The sequence below is a fragment of the Phascolarctos cinereus genome, unplaced genomic scaffold, assembly GCF_003287225.1.
Source record: "Phascolarctos cinereus isolate Bilbo 61053 unplaced genomic scaffold, phaCin_HiC Scaffold_3;HRSCAF=262, whole genome shotgun sequence".
Taxonomy (NCBI): Eukaryota; Metazoa; Chordata; class Mammalia; order Diprotodontia; family Phascolarctidae; genus Phascolarctos; species Phascolarctos cinereus.
The window spans coordinates 162,177,159-162,203,023 of record NW_027555736.1 but is presented as its reverse complement, the minus strand read 5'-3'; the positions used below and the strand labels follow the sequence as shown (position 1 = coordinate 162,203,023).

Sequence of the window (25,865 nt, the reverse complement as noted above, 5' to 3'; positions counted from 1 at the left end):
TTCTGTGGATATGTTAATTCATTATCCTTGGAATAGGGTCATAGTTGAACCATGGGAGAAATATGATGAATCTCTATCTCAGATTCATTGCTAGCTATATGTCTGCCTAAGGAAGCCTAAGACTACTTTCTCTTCTTTAAGAATGTGCCAGGTCAGATCTTGCACGGAAAAAAAACCAAACACACAAAAAAATTAAGTGTCTTAATTTTTCTCACCATTTTTTAGTAAACCTGAGAGGTCAGTTGCATAGAATCAATTCAATTCAATAAATATTTACATACAAGGCACCGTGTTAGGTGCTGGCAATATAATGGTGTATAGAACCTTCTCTCTAAGAGTTTACAATCTAGTAGGGCGAAGGACATGTGTACAAATAATTATGTTACAAGGTAAAGTGTGGTAGGCATGCAGATGTCTCCAAAAAGTGCTACAAGTTGGGGTAGCTAGGTGGCACAGTGGATAGAGCACTGGCCCTGAAGTTAGGAGAACTTGAGTCCAAATCTGGCCTCAGAACAAAAACTTGATACTTACTAGCTGTGTGACCCTGGGCAAGTCACTTAACCCCAATTGTCTAAAAATGAAAAAAATAAAAATAAAACAAAAAGTGCTACAAGGAAGGAGAGAGTCTTTTTACATGTGAGAAAGTGTTGGGGTTGTGGTCTGGGAAAGTTTTGTGAGTGAGATAGCACCTGAGATGGGCCTTGAAGGGAAAAAATGGAGGAATTTCAACAGAAATTGTGGGACAAGGGTAGGAAGCCCATCACAGGCTTGAGAATGGTGTGAACAAAGGCAAAGGCATAGATATCAGAGAAGACAGAACAAAAATAGGGGACAAAGAATAGTTCTTCGAAGTAGCACTTTGAGGTAGCTTATTTCTCTGTGGTTTGTACCCTCAATGAGAATTCTGGGGCTTTCAGTAAAATGGAAGGAATATTACATGCTATGAAACCAAACTGCATGGGATTACAAAGTCTTTTAAGAAGATTGAAGAGGTCTGTCTGGTCAGAGAGTATAGTAAGAATGAAGAAATGAATGAAAAAGTATTTGTTAAGCACTTACTATGTGACAAGCACTGAGTGAAGCTCTGGGAATACAAATTAAAAAAATAAGACAAGATAAATTAGGGGTAAGATGTCCCATTAGAAAGATATTACTAAGCAAAAGAATATAAAAGCCTGAATTAGGGTGGTTGCAGGGAAAGTGTTTTAAAATGACATTTCTTTATATTTTCCTTGGCACCCATAAACACCTAGAGCTAATCCCTCATGATAACATGTCAAAGCTAAAGAGACCCTTTTGATAAGAAACAAAGAAAAATGGTGAAGGTAGGACTTGTTCATTGATTGGATATTCGGAGTGAGAGAGAAGGAAAAAATGAAGATGGTTCCAAGATTATGAATCTAAAATACTACATAGATACTGGTCTCATTAACGAAAATTAAGAGGTTGGGAGAGGGCAAGTTTAGAGGGAAAGATAAAAATAATTACTTACATTTATGCAATTCTTGCAGGTTTACAAAGCATAAACATAACAACCATTTAAGGCAGGTTTTATGAATATTATTATATTCATTTTACATATAAAGAAATTGAGGCATGAAGTAGCCATGAGTTACCCAGGATGACACAGCTAGAAAGTGTTAGAGACAAGGTTAAAATTTGGCTTTTCTGCCTCCAACTCCAATGCTATTCTACTATACCACACTGTACCTGTAATGAGACCAATTACACAAATACTGAGTTTAAAGCATTGGAAGGATATACAGATGGAGCTATTCAGCCATTAGCTGAAAATATGGGATTTGAGTTCTGGAGAGAAGCAATAGGAGAGAAGTTTGGAAGTCATTTACATAGAGATAATAATTGAAGCTTTGAGAGAGTATAAGATTACCACAAAAGGGATAAAGATGAAGAGAAGAATGAACCTCAGAGTCCTGGGGTTTTGATGAAACTTCCAATAGTTGCTTCATGATTTTCCTGGAAAGGCAAAGGGTATAATCTGAAAAAAAAAATGCAGCCTTAGGGTCAGAAGACATCTGAGTTTGAATCTGATGAACACTTTCTAGACGTTGGGCAAATTCACCTGGCACCTCTGAGTCTCATTTCTTTATCTGTTGAAAGGATCAAATGAAATGATATATCAGAAGAGCTTTGCATATCATAAAAGCACTCTACAAATGTTGGCTCTTATTATGATGGAATTGCTGTCTCCTTAGGTCTACAGATTGGCCCTCCTCTCAATTTAGATTTCCAGAATAGTCTATCAAAACTCACTTTGCTGAGACCATAAAAATGTGGGTACCTAACTTAAAAGAAACAATTGTTTGCTTTTTGATTAGTTCATTTTTAAGGTTGTGGTAGCAATTCCCTTTTCTCAGAATGTCTTTTGGCATTCTCTTGCTCCTCGCGTCAGAGAAGGCTGATGAAAGAGCACTCATTGGTTTCCTAATTCAAAAGCTATCACATAATATATTTAAATATGTAAAGAGGAAATAAAAGCTTTTGAACCAACAACCTGCTCCATAGAAGGATAAGGATCTGGGTGTTCATTTATTCAACAAGTATTTTTCAAGTACCTAGTATGTGCTAAACACTGGAAATACAGAGACAAAAATCAGAGTCTCTGTCCCCAGTGAACTTACGTTCTATTGGAGGAAAACAATATAATATAGAAAGGTAAATATAAAATACATAGTGATTTCTGGTATGAGAGCACTAGCAACTGAGATGATCAGGATAGATCTCGTATGGGAGATTGCACCTGAGTTGAGTCTAGGACAGGGAGTCCTTTTTTTTTTTTTGGCTTTTATACATAAATATTTATTTCAAAAGGTATAGTCACAAATATACAAACTTACTCCCCCAGTATATGGAAGGAAAACATTCCCTCTTTTTGTACCACCTCAGTCTCTGGGGAGTGGAAAGGGATTAGATTCATAGCTTCGCTCAGTTCTCATAGAGTGTGAACTCAGTTCCAGACGCAAAACCTGCTTCTGGTTCAAGTGCCTGACATTCTGACTTCTCAGGGTTTCCAGGCTGACCTGTGTGACTGTACCATCCCACCTGCAATCCTAAATCCAAGCTTGTCATGGCTCCCACTCCCTGGTCCTGTGGAAATGAGCTCTAACAGCTGAAACTAAAGAGAGCAAACAACACAGAACAGAAACAAACACTCCCATGACCATTTCTCTGAGCTAGGGTAGAAGAGGGAGAAGCCATGGCTTCCCTGCTGTGGGTGAACTGGGACTATCACCCTCTGCACATAGCAGGAAAGAGTGGCAGTCTCTCCAGTTTTAAAGATGAAGGCAGACAATCAAAGGAGACCATACCATTCATGTGGTAGGAGACACAGAGGCCTCCATGTTAGGCAATATGGATATCTTTTGAAGGCCCCTCAAGGTGCCTCCACATTAGGAGGACTAGGCATGCCCAGACAAGCCCAGGTTACATATGTTCCTTTGTTTGAAACTTCTCAGTCCCAGCAAATTATCAAGAGTGCATTTTTTAAAACATAGTCCTCATCCCAAATCGAATTCAGTTCTCTGTGATCTCAGGAGGAGGAAGGGTAATGAACAATGTCCTTTCACTTGCTTCCTCAGTGCCCCGAAATAGTCTCAAATATCACATGCAAACCCCCATGTATAGATAAAATCATAATTATCTCCAAACCCAAAATTGTACACATTCACGGGGCAAGGAACATTTCACAAAATTTCCCAAATAAGCCAACAGAGATTCTTAACCGTTTTTGTGTCAGGGACCCCTTTAGTGGTCAGGTGAAGCCTATGGACCTTTCCTCAGAATAACATTCTATTGCCCACATTCAATACTGAAGGAAACAACAGATTTAAGTTAGAGATCAGTGAAAATAAAGACGTAATTTTTCCCCATCCAAGTTATAAAAACACCTGAAATCTGTCTGTGGCTCCCTTGGAGGTCTACAGACCTAGGTTTAGAACTCCTGGTCTAGAAGAAAGCTGTTGAGTCAAAAGTCAGTACAACTTGTCCTCCTTCTTTTACCGGAGATTAAAACTCTAAAAATCCAGTGGTCAACCAACTTGACCATAGTCCTGATCATAGTCTGCTTGCCTCTTATTTGGGGCTAGTTGAAAGAGTTCTGTTTCTCACAGAACTCCAAAAGGGTGGAGTTATTTTAATCATAATAATCACAGCAAGTAATTTCTAAGACTGGCAACTTGATTTATTCAGGCATTCCATACTAGACACCTGGGAAGAAATATAATAATGTTGCGGTCTGAGAGACTGAGACCCCTCAAAGACCAGAGTACAGGCCAGGTCATCTGGAATGAATTCACAGACTCAAGGATTCTTCAAGTCAAGGTGGCAAAGATTTATTGTTATGCTTTTCAGTGGGCAAGGATTCTTAAGGAACCTTTGAGAGACTGAGGATGGAGCTAGGGTTTATATGGAAAAAGGCATGGGAAAGGAATGCCAGGGACACTGACGAGGTAATCTAAAGGTCCAGGTGTGTTTGGGAGCTATGGATGAGAAAGTACAGGGAATATACCGGACAGGGAGGGAGATGACAGAGGTATGGATCTTTGGAGTCTGGCAGGAGGAAGAGTCCTTGGGCTGGCCAAGGACAAACTCCATGGGCTGGGCAAGGCACCCCTCTCCCTCTGTCTTGATGAGAGAATGCTCTGCAACAAGGGAAAGCTTTCTCACAAGACAGGAACTTACTAAGGAATTGGGAGGCTTCCAGAGACATGATCTGAGGGCTGGGGCCTGAGTAGCCCAGCACTGTGTCACGCAGCTTTGCGTAGCTGCACCAGGGAGAGAGATAAGGGTTGTGCTGTGGCCCACGCATGAATAACTGCTAGGCACAGTGTCCTTGGGCTAGGGAATGGTTGTCAGAGACAGTGTTTCTGAGACTAGGGAGAAATTGGGGTCCAAGCACAAGTGCAAGCATCCAAACACAAGCACCCCAGCACCCCATAAATAATATAGAGAGAATCTTTTTGCCCCTAACTACTGCACCCTTTCTTCCCATAGAATATTCTCTTTACAACTATTTCCTCTCTTCATGGCTGGCCTCCAAAGGATTCAGGTCCTAAATTCCAGTAGAATTCCTTGGAGGCATGTCCCACAAGGACTTACATATTTGTTCTCTCAGAGAGTCTTCTGGCATTCTGTTGCTACTCATACCAGAGAGGGCTACTGAAAGAATACTTATTACCATATGGAAACAAAAATGTATTTCAGGTTTTGCTTTTGTTAGATTGAAATTGTGTCATGACACTTTTGCCACTGAAAAAAGGTATCACAGACTACTAAATGCAAAAGCCTTTGTGGTACTGAAATGCAAAAATAAGAGAGTCAGGAAAAGGCTTAAAATACAAATCCAATCTTTTCAAAGGCAGGAATTTTCCAAGGGAGAGAAATTATATCAAATCTTAGGGCTGGGAAAGTGTCTCTTAAGCAGGTATTCAGAAGATTATTGGGGGACAGAGGATGAGTGGGTAGGCAAAAGCTAAGAGCTCTTCATAGCTAGAGTTACTTGGATGGACCTGAGAGTCCAGTATGGGTGCTAAAAGATGGGCTGTATGTTCCTCCCTCCATTGCTGGGGACTCTGCAAAGTGGTTTCTCAATAGGGTACTCTGATAACTCAGATAAATGGGGAATAGGGAAAGATTCCCGGTGTTTGAAGAAGTATGGCATAGTGGATAGAGTGCTGTACCTGGTGTCAGTTAGACTTGAATTGAAATCCTCCTTCTTAAAATAGCTCTGACCTTGGGAAAAATCAACCTCTCTGAATCTCAGTTTACTCATCTATAAAATGGAGATAGTAAAACCCACTGCTACCTACTTAACAGGTTTGTTATACACCTCAAATGAGATGTGTGTGAAATACTTTATATATGAATAAATATCAGCCATTATTACTAAGAAGTTGGAAACATACCAGCAGTTGACTGAAAAGCACTCACTCCGTCACCCCTCCCCCGTACATTCACTCGGAATGAAGCAGTCCTGGTGTCGGCTGACTCTTCCCTTTCCAGCCCCTAGCCTGGTTGGAGCATGCGCCTCCTCTCTTCACATCCTCCAAGCGCTGAAGCTAAGTACGGACTACGCCCTAGGAAACTGATTCTAGGCTGGGGGAGTTCCGCCAGCTCCCGTGCCCAGAAACTTCAGCACCTCAAGGGGCGGACAGCGCTCTAGCAGTCCTTCCAGACAACTTCAGCATCTTGGAAAGCCCTTTCTTCTCTTCAGCTTCCCCGGCAGGTGCAGAACGGAACAGCCTCCTCTCAGTCTATTCTCCCTCCCTTTCCATTCCTTCTTCCTGTTTTTACTCCTCCTCTCCATTCATAACAAAAGCATTGCTACCAGTGCGGGTGGGTCTCTGCAGTTCTCTCAGCAACGCCAGTTGCCTGTAACCCCTACGACAAGCAGTTTCCGCAGGGAGTAAGAATGGGGCTTCTCCAGATGGGGACAATGATTCAGGTGCTGGCGCTTGTCCTCAGCCAAATCCATGCTTTCCCCAAACCGGAGGGTATCCAAGGTAGTGTACCTCCTCCCTTTCCTTTTTTTTTTAACTATGAGATAAAGCTTTGAAATAAAATCGTTGATGTTTCACTTTCTGTTCAGACTAAATTCATGTATATTAGGCAGAAAACAAGGGGGGGGCCTCTGTTTTGATATACACCTAAGCCTCAAATTTTATTCATATATCTTATTTTGAAAAGAAAAAAATACTACCATCCACACACACGCTATTGTTTTGTTTTCTACTTGTGTTGCAACATTTTCCAGATATTTCATCCATGTCATGTTCAGGAGAGAGCTTTTAATCTCTTAATTTTACCAATCCAATTATGCTTCTGCTATTTTAGAAAGGCTTTTAAGTCAAGTTTTTAAAATGTATATTGGATTCAGAAAAGAGTATGAATCTAGGAAAATCCGGGAAACACAGATTCTAGAGAAAAATTCTGACAATCTTTCTGATTGTACAATTTGTCTCCACTAAAATCCTAAAGAGATGGTTTCCTCTCCCCCATAAATTTTATGAGCATTTAAAGTATTCTTTTTATGAGAGAAATGTAAAATGCTGTTGCTATCCATATTTGAGTTAAAATACTTGTGACTTTTCAAAACACCATTAATTATATATAATGTGTGTGTTTATTCTAGACAAATCTCTACACAACAGAGAACTAAGTGTAGAAAGGCCTTTGAAAGAACAGGTAGGTCAAATGAAAAATTATAAACATTACTTCGTGGGGGGTTTTTTCTATTTATCACTGTTTCTTGTAATGCATTGTTATCATAGTCATTATAACATCAGAAAGTTTAGGAACTAAGTAGTCCTTAGCACAAATTAAAATGAGATCTCTTGATGACTGAAATTTATTTCTGGCAATGTGTGGATATTGAATGATAGAAGCACACAGACTTGTATTGAAGTAAATGCTAAGGACATAATCTATCATCTTCTGCATTATATGAACCCAATGTGTAAATGTGTGAACTTCCCAGGGATTTTTTTAAGAGTATAGTAGCATTTGTATAAACAATGACTGCAACTTCCTTTTTGTTTGTTTATTTCACAATTAGATTGCTGAAGCAGAAACAGATCAGATCCTGAAAATAGCCCCTCCAGGTAAAAATATATATGTATGTATGTATTTGTATATATAATCATTTAATAATGTGAATCCTGATGATCTTAATCTAAAAGATAACAATATTATGCTGGACTTGGGGTTTTTCTTCCAGAAAACAAGGCAGGGGAAAGAAATTATTCTTCTGATAACTTGAACCTGCTAAAGGCAATAGGAGAAAAAGAGAAAAAGGAGAAAGAAAGGAAATCATTACAAAACTCACCACATAATAAGAAATTGATCATGGAAGAGGTAGACTCAACCAAGAATCGCAGACTGGTGGATGACTATGATTCTACTAAAAGTGGATTAGAAAATAAATCTCAAGGTATTTAAAAATAAACTCTTTCCTTCCTATTTGCTTTACACCTTACTGCAATTTAACATGACTACAGGATTAAGAAAATTCAATATTTAAGAAAGACCCACTATACACTCGTAATCCTATAGTATTTAAACCAAAAATTGTAATAAAGTCACAATCACTGTGCAAGGCGGCAAGCTATATATACAGCTCCAAGTCTAGATTTCTGTGGCAAGCTTATTGATGTTTTGGGGAAAAGAAAACATTTGTAATAGACAGAGCTCTGAATTTTAGGTTAGGAAGGCCTGAGTTCAAATCCTGCCTCAGACACTTACTAGTTGTGTGGCCCTGGACAATCACTTAACCTCTCAGTCTCAGTTTCCTCATCTGGAAAAGGGGAATAATGCCAATAATAGCTACATACTCATAATAAATAATATTAATTTTTATTAACATGTCACTATTAATCATGTGAATATACCTGTAATGTAAAGTATATTATTAATAAATATTAATAATAGATCCTAATACCACCTGCTTCATGAGGTTGTATCAAATGAAATAATGTGTATTTTGCAAACCTTAAAGCATTATGCAATTTTCCATTTGATTTAAACTCTCAATGCAAAGTAAAACTATAAAATTAACATCAAAATTAGTAATACAAAAGATGGGAAATTTTACAATAAAAGAAAATGCCCAATGTCCATCATTTCATGTTCTATTATTTCTTCCAGCACCTTAGGTATGGTCATGGTATGTATGTGCCTACAGGAAGAGATTTGGTCTTTCATTCTCTGTATGGGTGCCTAAGAATGCCTAATATTCTTCTCTTGTGTCCTTATCCTACTCCCTGACCACAGGAGAATTAAGCTCATTATTTCTAGTTTGTAAATCTATGAGCCATTGCTAAAAGTCAGCTACTAATTAAATTTACTTTTTAATAAAGCAACATAACCTGAAGGGTGGTCTAGATGAGGAACCTATATTTTGCTTTATCCTTAAAACTGATGGCTAATCTAGAAAATGTAGTTTCTTTTCAAATTTCCTTTCTTAATTTGTGATTCCAAGTACTGGACTTGGAGTCAGTAGACTGCAAATATGTCTACACATAACTGATTCAATCATTTTGATGAAATTGACCAATTCAGGCAAAAGATTGTTTGACTCAATTGACTAGTCATTTTAACCAGTTGTGCATGAAGACTAGTCACACATTGCATTCCTAAGTTGGCCACTGACTTGTTATATAACTATGGACAATTTAATTTTATATCACTTAACATTTTCTAAGTAAATAGAAATAAGCTTAGTTTCAAAGGATTTACCATCTAGTATGATGATAATAGGAGATAGATATGTCTATATAATCTATATAAATAGATATCTATATATAATACATATAACCTGTACCTCTGTATCTATTGATAGATAGATATATTGTAGTTAGAAAAATTTACATTTGGAAGGGACTTTAAGGGGTCATCTAGTCCAAGCATATATGTGTGTTTGTCTCCATCTCTAATCCTTGTTGGATTGGATTTTATATAGTCATATCTGGAATAACCTAAATGGGCCTGAGAGGGGACAAGGGACAGTTATATACTAGGGACAGCCTCTAACTTTTCATCATGTTTGAGGAGAATGAATTATGAGAGTGATTCTGATACACTTCCACTGCTGGAGAAGCAATGAAATTTTTTTTCAAAGATCTTATTTTGAAGAGGAAAAATTATTACTCTGACCCTGAGATAATCAAAATGACTAACAAATGACTATAGGACCCTGGAAGACTTGGGGATATGGACATAGTAGCTATATCCTTTTACCATGAAGTCATCATGCAGTGGGTACTTGATAAAACCTAAGAAGAGGTGAGACTGATTTTTAATTAGAATCTTGTCTCCAACATGTTTTACCAATGTGACCTTAGCCAAGTCACTTAACATGATATGGTTCTCAATTTCCTAAACTATAAGATAAAGGGGTTAAACTAAATGGCCTTTGAGTTCTCTTCTAGCTCTTAAGTTATGATTTTTCATCTGATCTCCTACACTTGTCTTCCCTTTGGGACCATATAAGAGAAAGGAGAAATAACCACTTTTGCACATATGGATGAATGATCCTATATGTTGCTATTCTGCTCAAAGTTTTGGTCAGATTGTCAAAGGTGGAACCACATATAAGCAGCAGTTCTGTTCACACGTCTGTACCTAGCATTTTTTCTGGCGAGGACCATACTAACAAAATTCTTCCAGTAGCTTTTGTAGCTGCTAATAAAAAGCTCAGGGGAATATTGAAGTGGGAAGGAGAAAAGATGTTTCTTCCCCTCTGTGCATTGCTAGCATCCTCCCTATTGGAAGGAGAAGAAGTAAGCAAACTAAAAAACAAAAATAATCATCCTGCTCTCTCCAGCTATAGAAAACAACCTTTCTTCTGTAGATCCTAAGGGAAAGAGAAGAAAGCAAAATATTTTTTCCCATTCCCTGATTAAATCTATGCAGGACTTCTCTTCAAATGTTTACAACAAGCCTACAGATAGAACACTTGGAGTTAAGCAAGAGTTAATTTGTGCACCTGTAAAAGGACTAAAAGGTATAGAGGGTTTGGTGGAAGGAGAACCCCCACCAAAAAATTAAGGATACTTTAAATTGTCAAAAGATCTGGTAAGGGAGCAGCTAGGTGATGCACTGGAGACAGCACTGGTCCTGGAGCCTCAGTTCAAATTTAGCTTTAGACACTTACTAGTTGTATGACCCTGGGCAAGTCACTTAACCCCAGTTGCCCCCCCAAAAAAGATATGATAAGCCTGAGCCATATTAGGTTTATGAAAACAACTCAAAAGACTTTTTCTTAGGGGGTTGTAGTCTATCCATTGCCCTGGTCCACAGTGCTGAACTAAACCATATATGTGAATCTAAACGATTGTACCTGGCTGCCTCCTGTACTTCTCACCCCATTATTTTTTCATGTTTCTTTTGAAGCAGCACAAAGAAGTTGTTTTGCCAGAGGCTAAAGAGGTCACTAGCTCCAGGGAATCCAGAAAGGGAATGGAGAGAGGAATTTCTCCTTTTGTTCACCTAGAAGATGTGAATGTAAAGAGCAGCGTCAGAATAATAATACTCCGACCTCCTAACCTTATAAGAACATTATGAAAGTTATTTGGACAGAACTAGCTAGGGAGTAAATTACCGGAGAGTTATTTAGTATCCTGGAACAGAAACTCCATTTCTTAGATTTCAGGCATAAAAACCTGCATGAGATTAGCCTTAGGGTGACATAAAGAGCCAAGTGCCTTATAAGCTTGATGTACTTCTCGTGGCATAGAATGAAAATAAGCAAGTGATGCCTGGCAGATCTCCAGGGAATCTGGTGCAATGCCTCATTGACAGCAACCTTCCCCTTGCTATTAGAGTTCTGTCTCCCCAGCATTGGCCCTAAAGAAATACAGTCACATTTTCCCCAGTAAATCCAGGGGTATGTATTTGCATTTCTTGCTGTATAGATTGCATGTTAGGAGCTTAAGAGTGTAGATTTAGAGCTGGAAGGGACCTTAGAGACCATCTCATCATTTTATAGTTGAGGAGTTTGAGGCCCAGAGAGGTGGTGACTTTCCCAAGGTCACCCACGTAGGTAGTGACAGAGGTAAACTTTGAGCCTAGATCCTCTAACTGCAAAACCAGTGGAAATTTCTTCTACATATGCAAAGCATTAACTTTATTAAGATAGCCAGATCACCTAGTCCAACCCCTTCATTTTAGAGATAAGGAAACTGAGACCCAGAGAGGTGAAATGACTTGTTCAACATCATACAGGTAACAAATAGCCGAGCTAGGATACAAACTCTAGTCCTCTTATAGGAACTAACAATCCAGGGTTCTTTCCACTACTCCATGCTGCATCTCTTACAGGCTTGGAGAGATGCCTTGGGTGCTAAGAGGTTAAGTCACTTGCCAATGGCCACATAGCCAATTTGTGTTTGAATCAGGACTTGACCTCTGGTCTTTCTAGCTCTTAAGGCTGCCCTTCTATCTGCTATACTGCTGATCTCTACAGATTGTAAAAATATTCAACAAAAATCAATGATGAGCAGGTAACCCAATTATACTTATTCTAGATGATCCAGATGGCCTTCATCAACTGGATGGAACTCCTTTAACTGCTGAAGACATTGTCCAGAAGATAGCCACCAGAATTTATGAGGAAAATGACAGAGGAGTATTCGATAAAATTGTTTCTAAACTTCTGAATCTTGGCTTGGTAAGTCAACTAAATGTTTAACTTGCTTGAAGTTAGCCACAACAGCAAGCCAAGTGGTTGCTCTTTTATTTTTCATCCCCTTCATCGGAGTAATAGCCTCCGCTAGCATTGATCTATTTTCTTACAGGACTCTATCCTTGCTAGGGTTACAAAATCCCCTTACTTCTGTATGATACTGGGTACTTGTGTGGTCCATGGTTGAAGCAAAGCCTCACAGTGTCTCTCTATGGAAATACTCCAAGGGTGCTTGCCAGAAGTGGGACCATGGGCTTTAGAGCTAGAAAGGACTTTAGGGATAGTCTAATCCAGTGGTGTCAAATTCAGTTAGAAGCGCTGTGAGTCACATATTGGTTTAGAAAACCAGAAATTTACATTATCTATGTTGTATTGCATTTTTCTAATTTCCCAATTACATTTTAATCTTGTTCAGTTCCCTGGGAGTTTTGTGGCTGCCTGCAAGTTTGACATCTCTTATCTAGTCCAACCCCCTCATTTTATGAAGAAATTGAGGCCCAGAAAAGTTTGCATGATCCCCATAAGATCACACAACTGTGGTGTTTTTTTAATTCTAATTACAATGCTTTTTATTTTATCTTTTTTCTTTAAAAAAATAAATTTCTATTGATATTTTCTCTTTCATACATTACCAGAGTATCCCATATATCCCTCCTTCTCCCTTCACCTCTCCCAGAGAGGTATTTCATATAATAAATAGTATTTTTGAAGAGGAAAAAAAAGTCAGTACAACTAATTGCTATGTTGAAAAAGTCAAAAAACATGTGCATTGTGTAACACCTGTGGACCTCTTGCCTCCATGAAGGGGTAGGTTGGGAGTGTCTTACTATATCTCTTCATTTGAGTCCCATTTGTTCTTTATAATTTTTTATATTTACTTTTAATTTTTGGTGTGTCATTCTTTCTATTTCTGTTTTTGTTACTGTGTATGTTATTTTCTTATCTGTACTTAACTCTGCATCTGTTCATATACATCTTTCCATGGTTCTCTGTATTCACCACACACATCATTTTTTACAGCACAATAACATTGTGGCACTGTATTTTTAACAACTTCACTTCTCTACAAGTGAATGGAATGGTTTCAGGCCTTCTTGAAACCATACCTTATCCTTCTTATATGCTCTAGTATTTAGAAAATATGGAGCATAGAAAGATAAGGAAACTGAGGCCCAGAATTGATAAATAACTTCAACAAGGACACATGATGATAGAGCCCAATTTTGAGAGCCAGTGCTCTTCCTACTGAATGTACCTAGGGCTCGCGTATTAATCTGGATCTAATAGAAATTAGATAGTAAACCTAAAAATGTGGTGCTTGTATCACATGCAGTTTGAGTTGCTTTTTTTGTGGGGAATCAAAGTTTATAGTTAGCCATGATACTCTCTGATTCAGCCTCCTTGCATATGTTGACAGAGTTATAACATGTTGGAGCTGAAAATCTGGAGGGAAGTGAATGGAATGGGGTTACCTGTGTGTTATACGTAACAGCTGTAGTGCCCCAGGTGTCTCTCTATAATTCTGTTACAAATGAATTGCTTAATGATCTGCAGGAGCAGAGAGAATTTCCTTAATGGGAGTTCCCTACACCAGTGAAACCATAGGTTAAGAACAAAAAAAATGTTTCCGGGCCAGCTAGATGGTGCACTTAACTCTGATAGCCTCACCAAAAAGGAAAAAATGTTTTAATGAAATGTCTTATGGTACATTTTATGAGTAAAACTTAGATGTTCATGGTTAGAAAGACAGTAAGTTACAGGTCTCCTCCATTTACCTCTCTGAGTAAAATTTAATTGGTGAAAATAAATAAAACTTTTTAAAAGCATTTTTCCTTGTAAATAAGTGTGAGGAAGAGAATAAACATTTATGTGGCACTTACTGTGTGCTAAGCACTGTACTAAACACTTTTACAAATATTATTTCATTTGATTCTTTTTTTTTGTGAGGCAATGGGGGTTAAGTGACTTGCCCAGGGTCACACAGCTAGTGTCAAGTGTCTGAGGTCAGATTTAAACTCAGGTCCTCCTGACTCCAGGGCCAATGCTCTATCCACTGTGCCACCTAGGCAGCTTCTTACAACAACCATGAAAACAGTGGTTAAGTGACTTGCCCAGGGTCACATAGCTAGTAAGTATCTGAGGTGAGACTTGAAATCAGGTCTTTCCTGACTCCAGACCCAGTGTTCTGTCCTCTTTGACACCTGCCTGAAGGAGAGGAGAGGAGGAAGGTAAAAACAAAGGATGTGGCAAGGGAGCATGACAAAGGGCTATCAGTGACAAAATTCGGATTTCATTTTGACAAAAGCTGTATCTGCATTGGGACATTTGACAAGATTGAAACACAGTCCTGAAGGCTGAAGGAATGACCTTCAATAGCAAGTCATGACTCACCAGGAAAATAGGAAGAGTATTCTCAAAGGGAATGTCCTATGTTCTGAGTCCTATTTTATCTGTTTTACACATTACTAAGTGCATGGTGGGTTCAATATGTTTTTGTCGTAATATTCAAATCTAGAATCTTGTGAAGGAGAAATTTACTCTGAGAATTAGCACAGTTTTAGCCTTATTCCAGGATTAGAATATCTCTCAGTTTGACAGGAATATGTAAGTGAAATAGCTGTAAAATCAGCATCTTCTGCAGCTCCCTCCCAGTTCAGCCGATCAATGAACAAGGTATTTTTTAAATCCCTGCAAAGAGCTGGGGATACCAACACAAAAGTATGCTCATCCCTGCCCTCACGGAGCTTGCATTCTACAAGTTCACAGATTAATAAATACAAGACATATGCAAAATAAACAAAAAACAATTAGGGGAGGAGAGTACTAACAAGTGGGAACCAAGATGGCCACTCCCTTGAAGGAGGGAACATTTAACCAAGGCTTAAAGCAAGCCAGGAATTTTAGGTATCAGAAATAAGGAGGGAAGGTGTTCCAGGCATGAGGGGTAGCCTGGGGAAAAACAGAAGTGGGAGATGGAATATTCCGTAGAGAAAAATAAAGCTGAGAAGTGGGCCACGTGAAGTGAAGGATCACATATGTGGCTAGGTAGAGAAATCAGTGGCACACACAAATCTGTAGCAGGCCTAGTGAGTGGGATTTCTTTATAGAAAGCTCTGCTTTCCTGCCCTGCCATATGGTCTTAAGAATACATCTGACCCAACCAGACGTATTTAAACAGTGAAGTTAGATAAAGCCTAGACATAGCAAAGGGAGGCATCTCTGCTCTGGTTTTAATTGGAGTTAGAGCCCCCTGGGATATCAGCATCATCTAGAGTTAGAAGATGGTCTGATTCAGACCTAGAAACCCAAAGCTAGTAACATAACGATTTCAGAACAGATTTCTAGTGTTAACGCTGGAAAGTCCACCTGGGGTAATGGCAAAGACACCATACTTGAAGTCAGGAGAAAACTGAATTTGAATCCCACCTTTGATATTCATTATCTGTATGAGTATAGAGAAATCACCTACTCTCTCTAAACCTCAATCTCCTCATCTCTTAAAATGGGGATAATACCCTATACCCTATAGGACCTATATATAGTACCTATATATGGTACCTGTACCCTGGGACAGCAAGGTGATGCAGTGGATACAGTGTAGCATATGAGACCTGGAGTCAGGTAGACTCATCTTTCTAAGTTCAAATCTGTCTTCAGACACTTACTAGATGTGTGACCCTAGCTAAGTCACTTAACCCTGTTTGCCTCAGTTCCTCCTGTAAAATGAGCTATAAGAGGAAATGATAAACAATTCCAGTGTCTTTGCCAAGAAAACTCCAAATGGGGTCATAGTAAGACATGACTGAATAACAACAATCTATACCATAGAATGATTATGAAGAACAAATGAGATAATTTATGTAAATTGCTATGCAGGCCGTTATAACCCAGCTTCTTTCCCTCATGTTGTCTTAAAAGGATGAAGTCAGGTGTGTCTACCTACGGGGTAGTTGACAGGGATTTTTCTGCACAATTACACTTTGGGACAATTCCTGAGAGGAAAAAAGCTACCCTGAATAGAACATTTCCACCAATCATACAACTTAAAATAAATAATTTCTAACTGCTAGGGTTTTTTTTTCTCCTTAGCCTTCTGGAAGAGCAGATTGGAAGGGAAAATAAGAGGTGAGATATAGATCTGGTCTCCCCTTTTCACACAAAAAGGGAAGAATAGAACCTACTATAAAAAAAACCCTGACTTATTTTGGTGACATTATTTAATCTACTTCATGGAATATTTCTACAATTTGTTCTAATAGCTTTTGCTAAGGTTCTCCTTTTATGGCTCCTGCAGGGTAATAATAGCCCCTGGAGCAACAGAGGAGATAAAAGGCCCTCTTCCTGCTTCCTGATGCATTCAGGATTATGCCATGTCCTAGTGATGCTACTGCAAAACAAAAGCTTTTATAGCTACTAAAAATCAGTGTGCAGAAAAACTAGCTCAGAGAGGAAAGGATAAGAGCATATGGAGTCAGATAGATGTGTTCAGATATAATTTCTTGAGTCAAGTTCCCTCTGGCTCTGCCCCCTCTCTGTCCTGGGCCTCTTGCCCAAAGAGATTTGGAAAACACGAGTTTGCTAGCAGGGTGATTCTGCTCTTTGAGGAAGCGCTCTTCCCTCCTTTTTTCATAAATCTGTAGAGGGCTTTACTCCAGGAATTTTGGGGGATCAAATTTCTCATTTGCTGCAATCTTAATATTTTCTTATTAGAATCACAGATTTAGAAATAGAAGAGGCCATCTAGTCTACCCCATCTCATTTTGCCAGTGAAGAGAGTGAGGCCCTAGAGAGGTTAAGTGATTTGAGTAAGCAGCCAGCAGTAAGCAGAGGATTTGAACCCATATCCTTTGATTCCCAGTGTGATTAACCTCTCTAGATTCCAGTTTCCTCATCTGTAAAATGATAGTGTTGTACTAGATGACTTCTAAGACACTTTTCATCACTAAATTTATAATCCTATGATCCTTTTTTTAAATAACAATAATATAATGATAATGGTAATATATTATTATGATGATATAATATGGTATGATATGGTGCTGGTGTGTCTAATGTGCAATTATGCAGGATTGGGAGGATGCTCCCTCAATCCATGCATAGGTAAACTGGTATTGTCTGGTCTCATTCTATCCACCTATTCTCTAAGCTGTGGAGTCTACAAAAGGCATGTGGTATGGTCCTGAGTCGATGATTACCCATAAGCGATGATCATGCTGCTTTTACAGTGGTTAACCATATATTCTGATGGAGTACATATGATATCAGAACAGTGATTATAACAGTACTACTTTACCAGCTGCTGCATAATGAGGGTGAGGATGCTTAGTGACTGGGGAGCATGTGGGAGTACATCAGTGGGAGGATTTTTCCCTTCTAGACTCAGGATTACCTCTAGATTCACTCTAGTTGAAAAGAGAAAAATTAAGATGAATATTTTCATTCTTCCTTTTTGGCTCCATAGCACAGAATCGTAATCAAGATAGGACAATCAGGGCCTTTCGCTTGGGTGCCAACATGGCCTTTCCTCTCCATGGTTGAAGTGTTGGTAAGGAAAGGAGAGAGACTACAGGTTCCTGGCAGGTCAATCCCAGAATAAGAAGAAGATGGAGGAAAGGATCTTCCAGAGAGATGTGCTCCTCCAGGCCAGGTTTAGTCCAAGGCAGAGGGGCAGGTGAAAGCTTAGCCTTTTTTGATCACTTTCTTTCCTTAAAGAGGGAGCCTTCTGGGTCCATATTTTTCTGGGAAAGGGACATACTGTGCTATAACTCATTCCCCCGTGAGAAGAGAAGATACTTCAATGGCTTCACAGAACATTTCACAATCTGGGCTCTAGATTTCCAGGCCGGGAAGTGGTTCCCTAAGCTATGATTCATCCTTGGAGGAGGGAGATTTTCAGAGCCCAGGTCTTCTGGGGACAGGGACCAGGATGCTCCTAGGAATGAAAAGAGCCTCTTTAGACATAAGTATCCTTGCAAAGAAAAGGCCTTTCGTGGCTTATGAGGACATCTATTCCAAGGACAGAGGTGGCTAGATTGCTCAATGGATAGAGCACTGAGCTTGAAATTAGGAAGATTTGAATTTACATCCTTCCTCAGACACTTATTAGCTGTGGAACTCTGGGCAAATCACTTTAACTGTCTGCTTTAATTTCTGCAAATATGTAAAATGAGAAGGTTGGACTTGATTGTCTCTAAAGTCCCTTCTAGCTCTAAATGGGGAGGGCGTAATACAACTTCTGGGCAGCCCCAGGAAAAGCCGAGAGTTATCATTCCCACTTTTCCCCTTCAACTAAATTGGCTTCAGAAGCCATTGGTGCTAAGAGAAATTTTAGATACATATGAAAGCAAGCATATGTCCCTGGGATTTTTTTAGTCCTGTATAAATTCACAAATGGCTTCTTCCCTTAATATACTCAAGTATAAAAGACCTTCAAGTTTGTATCCATTGTTGATATGGCTAACAGGCCTGACCCAAATTCATTCAGAAGGCCATTTTTAAACTTTTTAACACCTTGGTAACAGATTACAGAAAGTCAAGCAAACACACTGGAAGATGAAGTGGCCGAGGTCTTACAGAAGCTAATCTCTAAGGAAGCCAGAAATAATGAGGAGGAACCTGATTATCCTTCCAGCAGGACAGAGAACTATGCTGAAAACCTCCCAGAGAAAACGGTGAGTGTTTTTAGCAGTGTACATTGTGAAATAGCATTAAATTTAAAGATTTAAATAGTGTTTCCCTTTAGGGAATAAATAAAAGCTATCTAAGGAAAGCATGACCAATACAAGTATTATAATGATTTCCCTTTTCAAGAAGTATTAGTTTTATTTCATTACCATCTCCAATACTTAACACAGTGCCTGGTATGCATAAGGTGTTTAATAAATGCTTGTTGATTTATTGACCAACTGATTTGTCCGCCTTCTCACAGTAAATGTATCTCAAGCATAAAAATGTAATCAGTCTTCAACTTATCTCTCTTTTATTTCATATGTTGAATAGGTGGCCTAATCATCTCACTTAGTTGCATATCCCACCTCCTGTGTCTGCCCCTCTCTCTCTGGACCCATGCCATCTCTTATAGACCATTATATCTTCTTCTTGCTAGATTTACAGCTTTTAGAATCTCCTACAGATGGTACTCAAGTTGTCTTCTCTGCACATTTTGTTCAGCATCATGCCCCTCTCCTTTATTTTTTTTGACATTTTTATTTAAAGTTTTGAATTCCAAATTCTGTCCTTCCTTCCTTCCTTCCTGTACCCCCTCCCTGAGATGGTAAGCAATCAAATCTAGGTTACACATGTGCAATTATATAAAACATTTCCATATTAGTCATTTTATACAAGAAAACTGGAGTAAAAGAAAAAAATGAAAGTGAAAATAGCAGGCTTCAGTCTGTATCCAAATAATACCAGTTCTTTCTCTGGAAATGGATAGTATGCTTCATCAGTCCTTGGGATCATTGTATTGCTAATAGCTAAGTCATTCACAGCTCTTCATCAAACAATATTGCTGTTACTGTGTACAATGTTCTCCTGCTTCTGTTCACTTCACTATGCATCAGTTCATACAAGTCTTGCCAGGTTTTTCTGAAATCATCCTTCTTGTCATTTCTTATAGTACAATAATATTCCATTATAACCACATACCATAGCTTGTTTAGTCATTTCCCAGTTGATAGGCATCCCTTTAATTTCCAATTTTTAGTGGCCTTTAAAAAGATCTATTATAGAGTTGGGGTTCAAACTCCAATCTGAGTCCAAATTCTGCCCCTTTGCACTGAGCCAGAACAACCTAAAACTAACTGGTAGAAAATATTTGACAGTCTTGCTTAATTGCTCTGTAGAACAACTCATTCATAAAGAGGAAAACTGGTGCTTTACCTCCCACTAGAATATCAATTCAATACAATGTCTTTTTTAACAAAATATTTTAATTTTTCTCCAATTGCATATAAAAACAATTTTTAATATTTGGGTTTTTTTATCTTTTGAGTTCCAAACTCTCTCTCTCCCTTCCTCCCTTTCTATACATCGAGAAGGCAAGCAATTTGTTATAGGTTATATATGTGCAGCCATGCAAAACATATTTCCATGTTAGTCATGTTGTGAAAGAAAACACACAGAAAAAAAAAAAACAAGAAAAATAAAGTAAAGAAAAAGTATGCTTCAATCTGCATTCAGACTCCATCATTTCTTTCTCTGGAGATGGATAGCATACAATATCTTTTCAAAAAAATAAAATTCTTGGTGCAAAAAATAAAAAAGATCTGCTATAAATATATTTGTACAAATAGATCCTTTTCCCTTTTTTGGATGTCTTTGGGATATAGACTTAGAAGTGGTATTTCTGGATGAAAGGTATTATAGTTTTACAGCCCTTTGGACATAGTTCCAAATTGCTCTCCAGAGTGGTTGGATCAGTTCACAATTCCACCAACAGTGCATTGGTGTTCCAATTTTTCCACATCTTCTCCAACATTTAGCATTTTCCTGTTTTGTCATGTTGGCCAATATGATTGGTGTGAGGCAGTACCTCAGAGCTGTTTTAATTTGCATTTCTCTAATCAATAGTGATTTAGAGCATTTTTTATATGACTATAGATAATTTTGATTTCTTTGTCTGAAAACTGCCTGTTCATATCCTTTGACCATTTATCAATTGAAGAATGGCTCTTATTTCTATAAATTTGACTCAATTCTCTATATATTTGAGAAATGAGGTCTTTATCAGAGATACCTATTGCAAATTTTCCCCCCAATTTTCTGCTTTCATTATAATTTTGGTTGCATTGGTTTTGTTTGTGCAAAAACTTTTAAATTTTATATGATCAAAATTATCCATTTTACATTTTGTAATGCTCTCTATATTGCCTTTGGTTCTAAGTTCTTCCCTTATCCATAAGTCTTACAGATAAACTACTCCATGCTCTCTTAATTTACTTATAGTATCATCATTTAGGTATAAATCGTGTACCCATTTGGACCTTATCTTGGTATGCAGTGTGAAATCTTGGTCTATACCTAGTTTCTGCCATACTATTTTCCAGTTTTCCCAGGAGTTTTCATCAAATAATATGTTTTTGGTCCAAAAGCTTGGATCTTTGGGTTTATCATATACTAGATTATTGTGGCCATTTAGTATAATGTAATTTGTACCTAATCCATTCCACTGATCCACCACTCTATTTCTTAGTCCCAGATTGTTTTGAAAATTACCACTTTATAATACAGTTTGAAATCTGGTACAGCTAGACCACCTTCTTTAGCATTTTTTTTTCATTGATTCCCTTGATATCCTTGATCTTTTGTTCTTCCAGATGAATTTTATTATTTTTTCTGGTTGTATAAAATAATTTTTTGATAGTTTGATTGGTATGTTCTGAATAAATAGACCAATTTAAGTAGAATTGTCATTGTTATTATATTGACTTAGCCTACCTATGAGCAATTAATATTTTTCCAATTGTTTAGATGTGATTTTATTTGTGTGAAAAGTGTTTTATAGTTGTGTTCATATAGTTCCTGGGTTTTTCTTGGCAAGTAGACTCCCAAGTATTTTATGATGTCTTATTTTAAATGGAATTTCTCTTTCTATCTCTTGCTGCTAGACTTTATTTGCAACATATAGAAATGCTGATGATTTACCGGGGTTTATTTTGTATCCTACAACTTTACTAAAATTGTTAATAATTTCAAGTAGATTTTTAGTTGATTCTCTAGGACTTTCTAACATAGTGATAGTTTTGTTTCTTCATTGCCTATTCTAATTCCTTTAATTTCTTTTTCTTCTCTTATTGCTATAACTAACATTTCTAGTACAATATTAAATAATAGAGGTGATAATGGGCATCTTTGCTTTATTCTCGATTGTATCGAGAAGGCTTCTAGCTTATCCTCACTACGGATAATGCTTGTTAATGGTTTTAGATAAATATTACTTATCATTTTAAGGTAAGCTCCATTTACTCTTATGCTCTCTAGTGTTTTTAATAAGAATAAGTGCTGTATTTTGTCAGAAGTTTTTTCTGCATCTATTGAGATAATCATATGATTTCTGCTGGTGTTGTTACTGATATGGTCAATTATGCTGATAGTTTTCCTAATATTGAACCAGCCCTGTATTCCTGGTATAAATCCCACCTGTTCAGAGTGTATGATCCTTGTGATATATTGCTATAATCTTTTTGTGAGTATTTTATTTAAATTTTTGCATCAATGTTCATTAGGGAAATTAGTCTATAATTTTCTTTCTCTGTTTTGGCTCTGCCTGGTTTAGGTATCAGTACCATATTGCCCCTCTCCTTTAAAATTCTGCTGTAATTTCCCATTGGGATCAGCTCCAAACCCATCGCCTCTTTTTTTAAGGTCCTTTACCAGTATGCCTTGATTGCCTCATTTCCTGAGAAATCCTCCAATGTGCTAGTCTGCCTCTCATGATCATAGCAAACATATTTATTGAAAATAAATTTTTCAAAAAAAAAAAAGAGCACTTTGTAATTGATTCTATACAAGTATTTTATATGCTTTGATAAATTGATCCTCAGGTATTTTATGTATTTTGTAGTTTTTTGGAATGGAATTTCCCTTTTTATTATTACCTCTTGGATTTTGTTATTATAATAGAAATGGAATAATTTTTTTAATTTTAGTTTTATTTTTGTTTCTACATTCCTTCCTTCCCTCCAGCCCCTCCCTCACCCATTGAAAAGACTTGAAATACTATATGCATTATTATATATGTAGTCGTGTAAAACATTTCCACATTAGCCACGTTATATTCCAGGAAAGTAAAGCAGAAAAAAAAAAAAGCTTTAACCTATACTATGAGTCCATTAATTCTTTATATGGAGGTAGATAGCTTTATATAGCATGAGTTCTTTGGAATTGTGGTAAACTATTGTATTGATTAAAGTTATTAAGTCTTTAAAAAAAAGAAAAGAAAAGAAATTTTTCAGGTGCAGCTAGGTAGCACAGTGGATAGAACACTGACCCTGAAGTCAGGAGGACCTGAGTTCAAATCGGGCCTCAGACCAAACACTTGACATACTAGCTGTGTGACCCTGGGCAAGTCTACTTAACTCCAATTGCCTAAAAAAAAAAAAAAGGAAAAGAAATTTTTCATCTGTTCATCCTACAACTGCCTTTGAGCCTCCCCCAAAACAGTACCATAGGCCTAAATTATCCCTTCTTTTTCCCTGTAGCTTGCCACCTTCCCCCTATCTTTCAAAGGGCACCTGAAAACCACTCCCAAGGGAGGCATTCCATATTGATCAGAGAGGGCGATAGCCTTCCTGCACTCTACCCAGGCTGAACTATGAACTTCTATTTCATACATTTTGTTTTTTAAAAATATGTATTGAAGAGGCATCCATGGTATGGAGCAGTGGTATAAAATTCAAATAAAAATGGGGTGCCGAATCATATGTATAAGGATCCCTACACATGCATAGTGACTGAGAAAACCACAACTTCACATATCTATGCTTTATTTTATTTTTATTCATTTTGTTAAATATTTCCCAATTGCATTTTAATCTGGTTCTGGAAGCACTCTAGGGTGTTGTGGACCACATATAGACCCCTCTGGCAGAGTGAGTAGAAAACTGGCCTCTGAGTCAGGAAGCCGTGGGTTTAAGACCTGTGTCTAGCACATACTGGCCATGTGAGGCCTGGGCAAATCACTTCCATTCTCAGGGATCGCAGACCACTCTCTGGTCCTATAAATTGCAGGGCAGATGCCAATCTGTCTCAGTGGGAATTTCTTATTGTTGTTGTAGTTCAGTCGTTTCAGTCGTGCCCAACTCTTTGTGACCCCATTTGGGGTTTTCTTGGCAGAGATACTAGAGTGGTTTGTCATTTCCTTCTCACTTTACAGATGAGGAAACTGAGGCAAACAGGGTTAAATGACTTGTCCAAGGTCACACAGCTAGTGTTTGAGGCCAAATTTGAACTTGGGTCCTCCTGACTCCACGACTGGAGTCATGGCCCAGACTACATGGATAAAATATAGACTCAGTTCCCTCCCCTCAATGTGTATATTAATTTTAACAAGGTTATAATAAAATTGCATTTTTGTCCCTTTCTGAACTTTTTTCTTGTTTGTATTTTTGTTTTATTGATGTTTTTTTCCTTTAAAAAACATAAAGGCCTTACTTGCTTTTGACTTATGTACCTTATATATTGTTTTAATCTGTCCATACTGTCTATTCTGTTAGATAGGCAGAGCATGCCTAAGCCAAAGCAGAGTCAAGAAGACCTGCATTTGAATCCTGCCTCATATACACTTACTAGCTGTGTGACTCTGTCCCAGTCCCTTAGCCTACCTATGTCCCCATTTCCCCACTCACAAAGTACGGATAATAATAGCAGCTACCTCACGGGGTTGTTGGGAAGATTACATGAGTTAATATGTAAAGAGCTTCACAAACCCTAAAACACCACATAAATATTAGTTATTATTATCGTTATCATTGTTGTTGTTCTTATAGTTATGGCAAAAAGGGAAAAACTTTTCCCTTCACAACCAAGGCCCAAATAATAAGGAAAAACAAGTTACAATTGCATTCATTCTAACAAAATATATCTGAGGTTTTGTTTTGTTTTGTTTTGTTTTTTAATGAAATTTCCCACTGCCACCGTAGACTATAAAACCAGCCATTCAAGGTGGTCTTACTAATGGAGAAAGTGATGATACAGTACATAAGACCTGGACCATACCGAACACCTTGGAAAGAAGAAATAAACTTTATACTGAAGACAATTTTGATGACCTCCAATATTTCCCAAATTTTTATGCACTACTAAAAAGCATTGACTCAGGTAAATATTCTGAAGTATTACCATATTTGATGGAAATATTGAACCTAAAAATGTTCTGTCTTGCTTTCAGCCTTCTGCAGTCACTTCCTATCAAGTAGCTGATATACTGAGAGCTTGCAGAGAGCACAAGATTTGCCAACATTTAGTCTGTCTTGAACCAGTCAATGAGCATTTATTTAGTTCCTACTAGGTGCCAGGCATTGGGCTAGGTGCTGGGGATATAAAGACAAAAATGAAACCGTCTTTGCCCTCATGGACCTTTTAATCTATTAGGTGAGAAAACATGTGCATCAATAAATACATACAAAACAAATGTGAAATAAAAAATGCAAGGTAAATTTTTGAGAGAGAGCACTAGAGTATCAGGAAGGATTTTATGTAGATGATTAATTTTCCCCTAGGTAACTCAGGATCTTGCAATTAATCAGCAAACACGTATAATGGGTCTACTATGTCCTAGGGCAGCTGGCAAATTTGGCCTCAGACACTTCCTAACTGTGTGACCCTGGGCAAGTCACTTAGCCCTATTTGCCTCAGTTTCCTCATCTGTAAAAAGAGCCGGAGAAGGAAATGACAAACCACTCCAGTATCTTTGCCAAAAAAAAAAAATCCAAATGGGGTCACAAAGAGTTGGTCAGGACTGAACAACAGCACCATAGCACAGGCACTGGGTTCCTCAAGTCATATCAACTCATTATCAACCTCGGGGATCTTAGAGCGTTAGAGAGAATCAAGAGAAAGGAGATTAGGCTGAATATTCTAGAACTGCTTTTGATGACTTCTTTATTGCTTTTCTTACTATGAATGTATAGACTTTATTTATAAATGCCTGATTTTAACTTGTTTT

At 37.9% G+C, this 25,865-nt stretch overlaps 1 protein-coding gene across 1 annotated transcript in view; it reads left to right on the top strand.

Moving 5' to 3' along the window:
* Window positions 1-5,981: 5,981 nt before the first annotated feature.
* SCG3 (secretogranin III) overlaps window positions 5,982-25,865 on the top strand; it is a 44,744-nt gene continuing 24,860 nt past the window's right edge. The window contains 10 exon segments of the mRNA XM_020980821.2: window positions 5,982-6,072; window positions 6,075-6,257; window positions 6,260-6,405; window positions 6,407-6,521; window positions 7,151-7,203; window positions 7,574-7,619; window positions 7,736-7,948; window positions 12,042-12,184; window positions 18,721-18,870; window positions 24,841-25,018. Coding sequence (XP_020836480.2) covers window positions 5,982-6,072; window positions 6,075-6,257; window positions 6,260-6,405; window positions 6,407-6,521; window positions 7,151-7,203; window positions 7,574-7,619; window positions 7,736-7,948; window positions 12,042-12,184; window positions 18,721-18,870; window positions 24,841-25,018 — 1,318 coding nt within the window.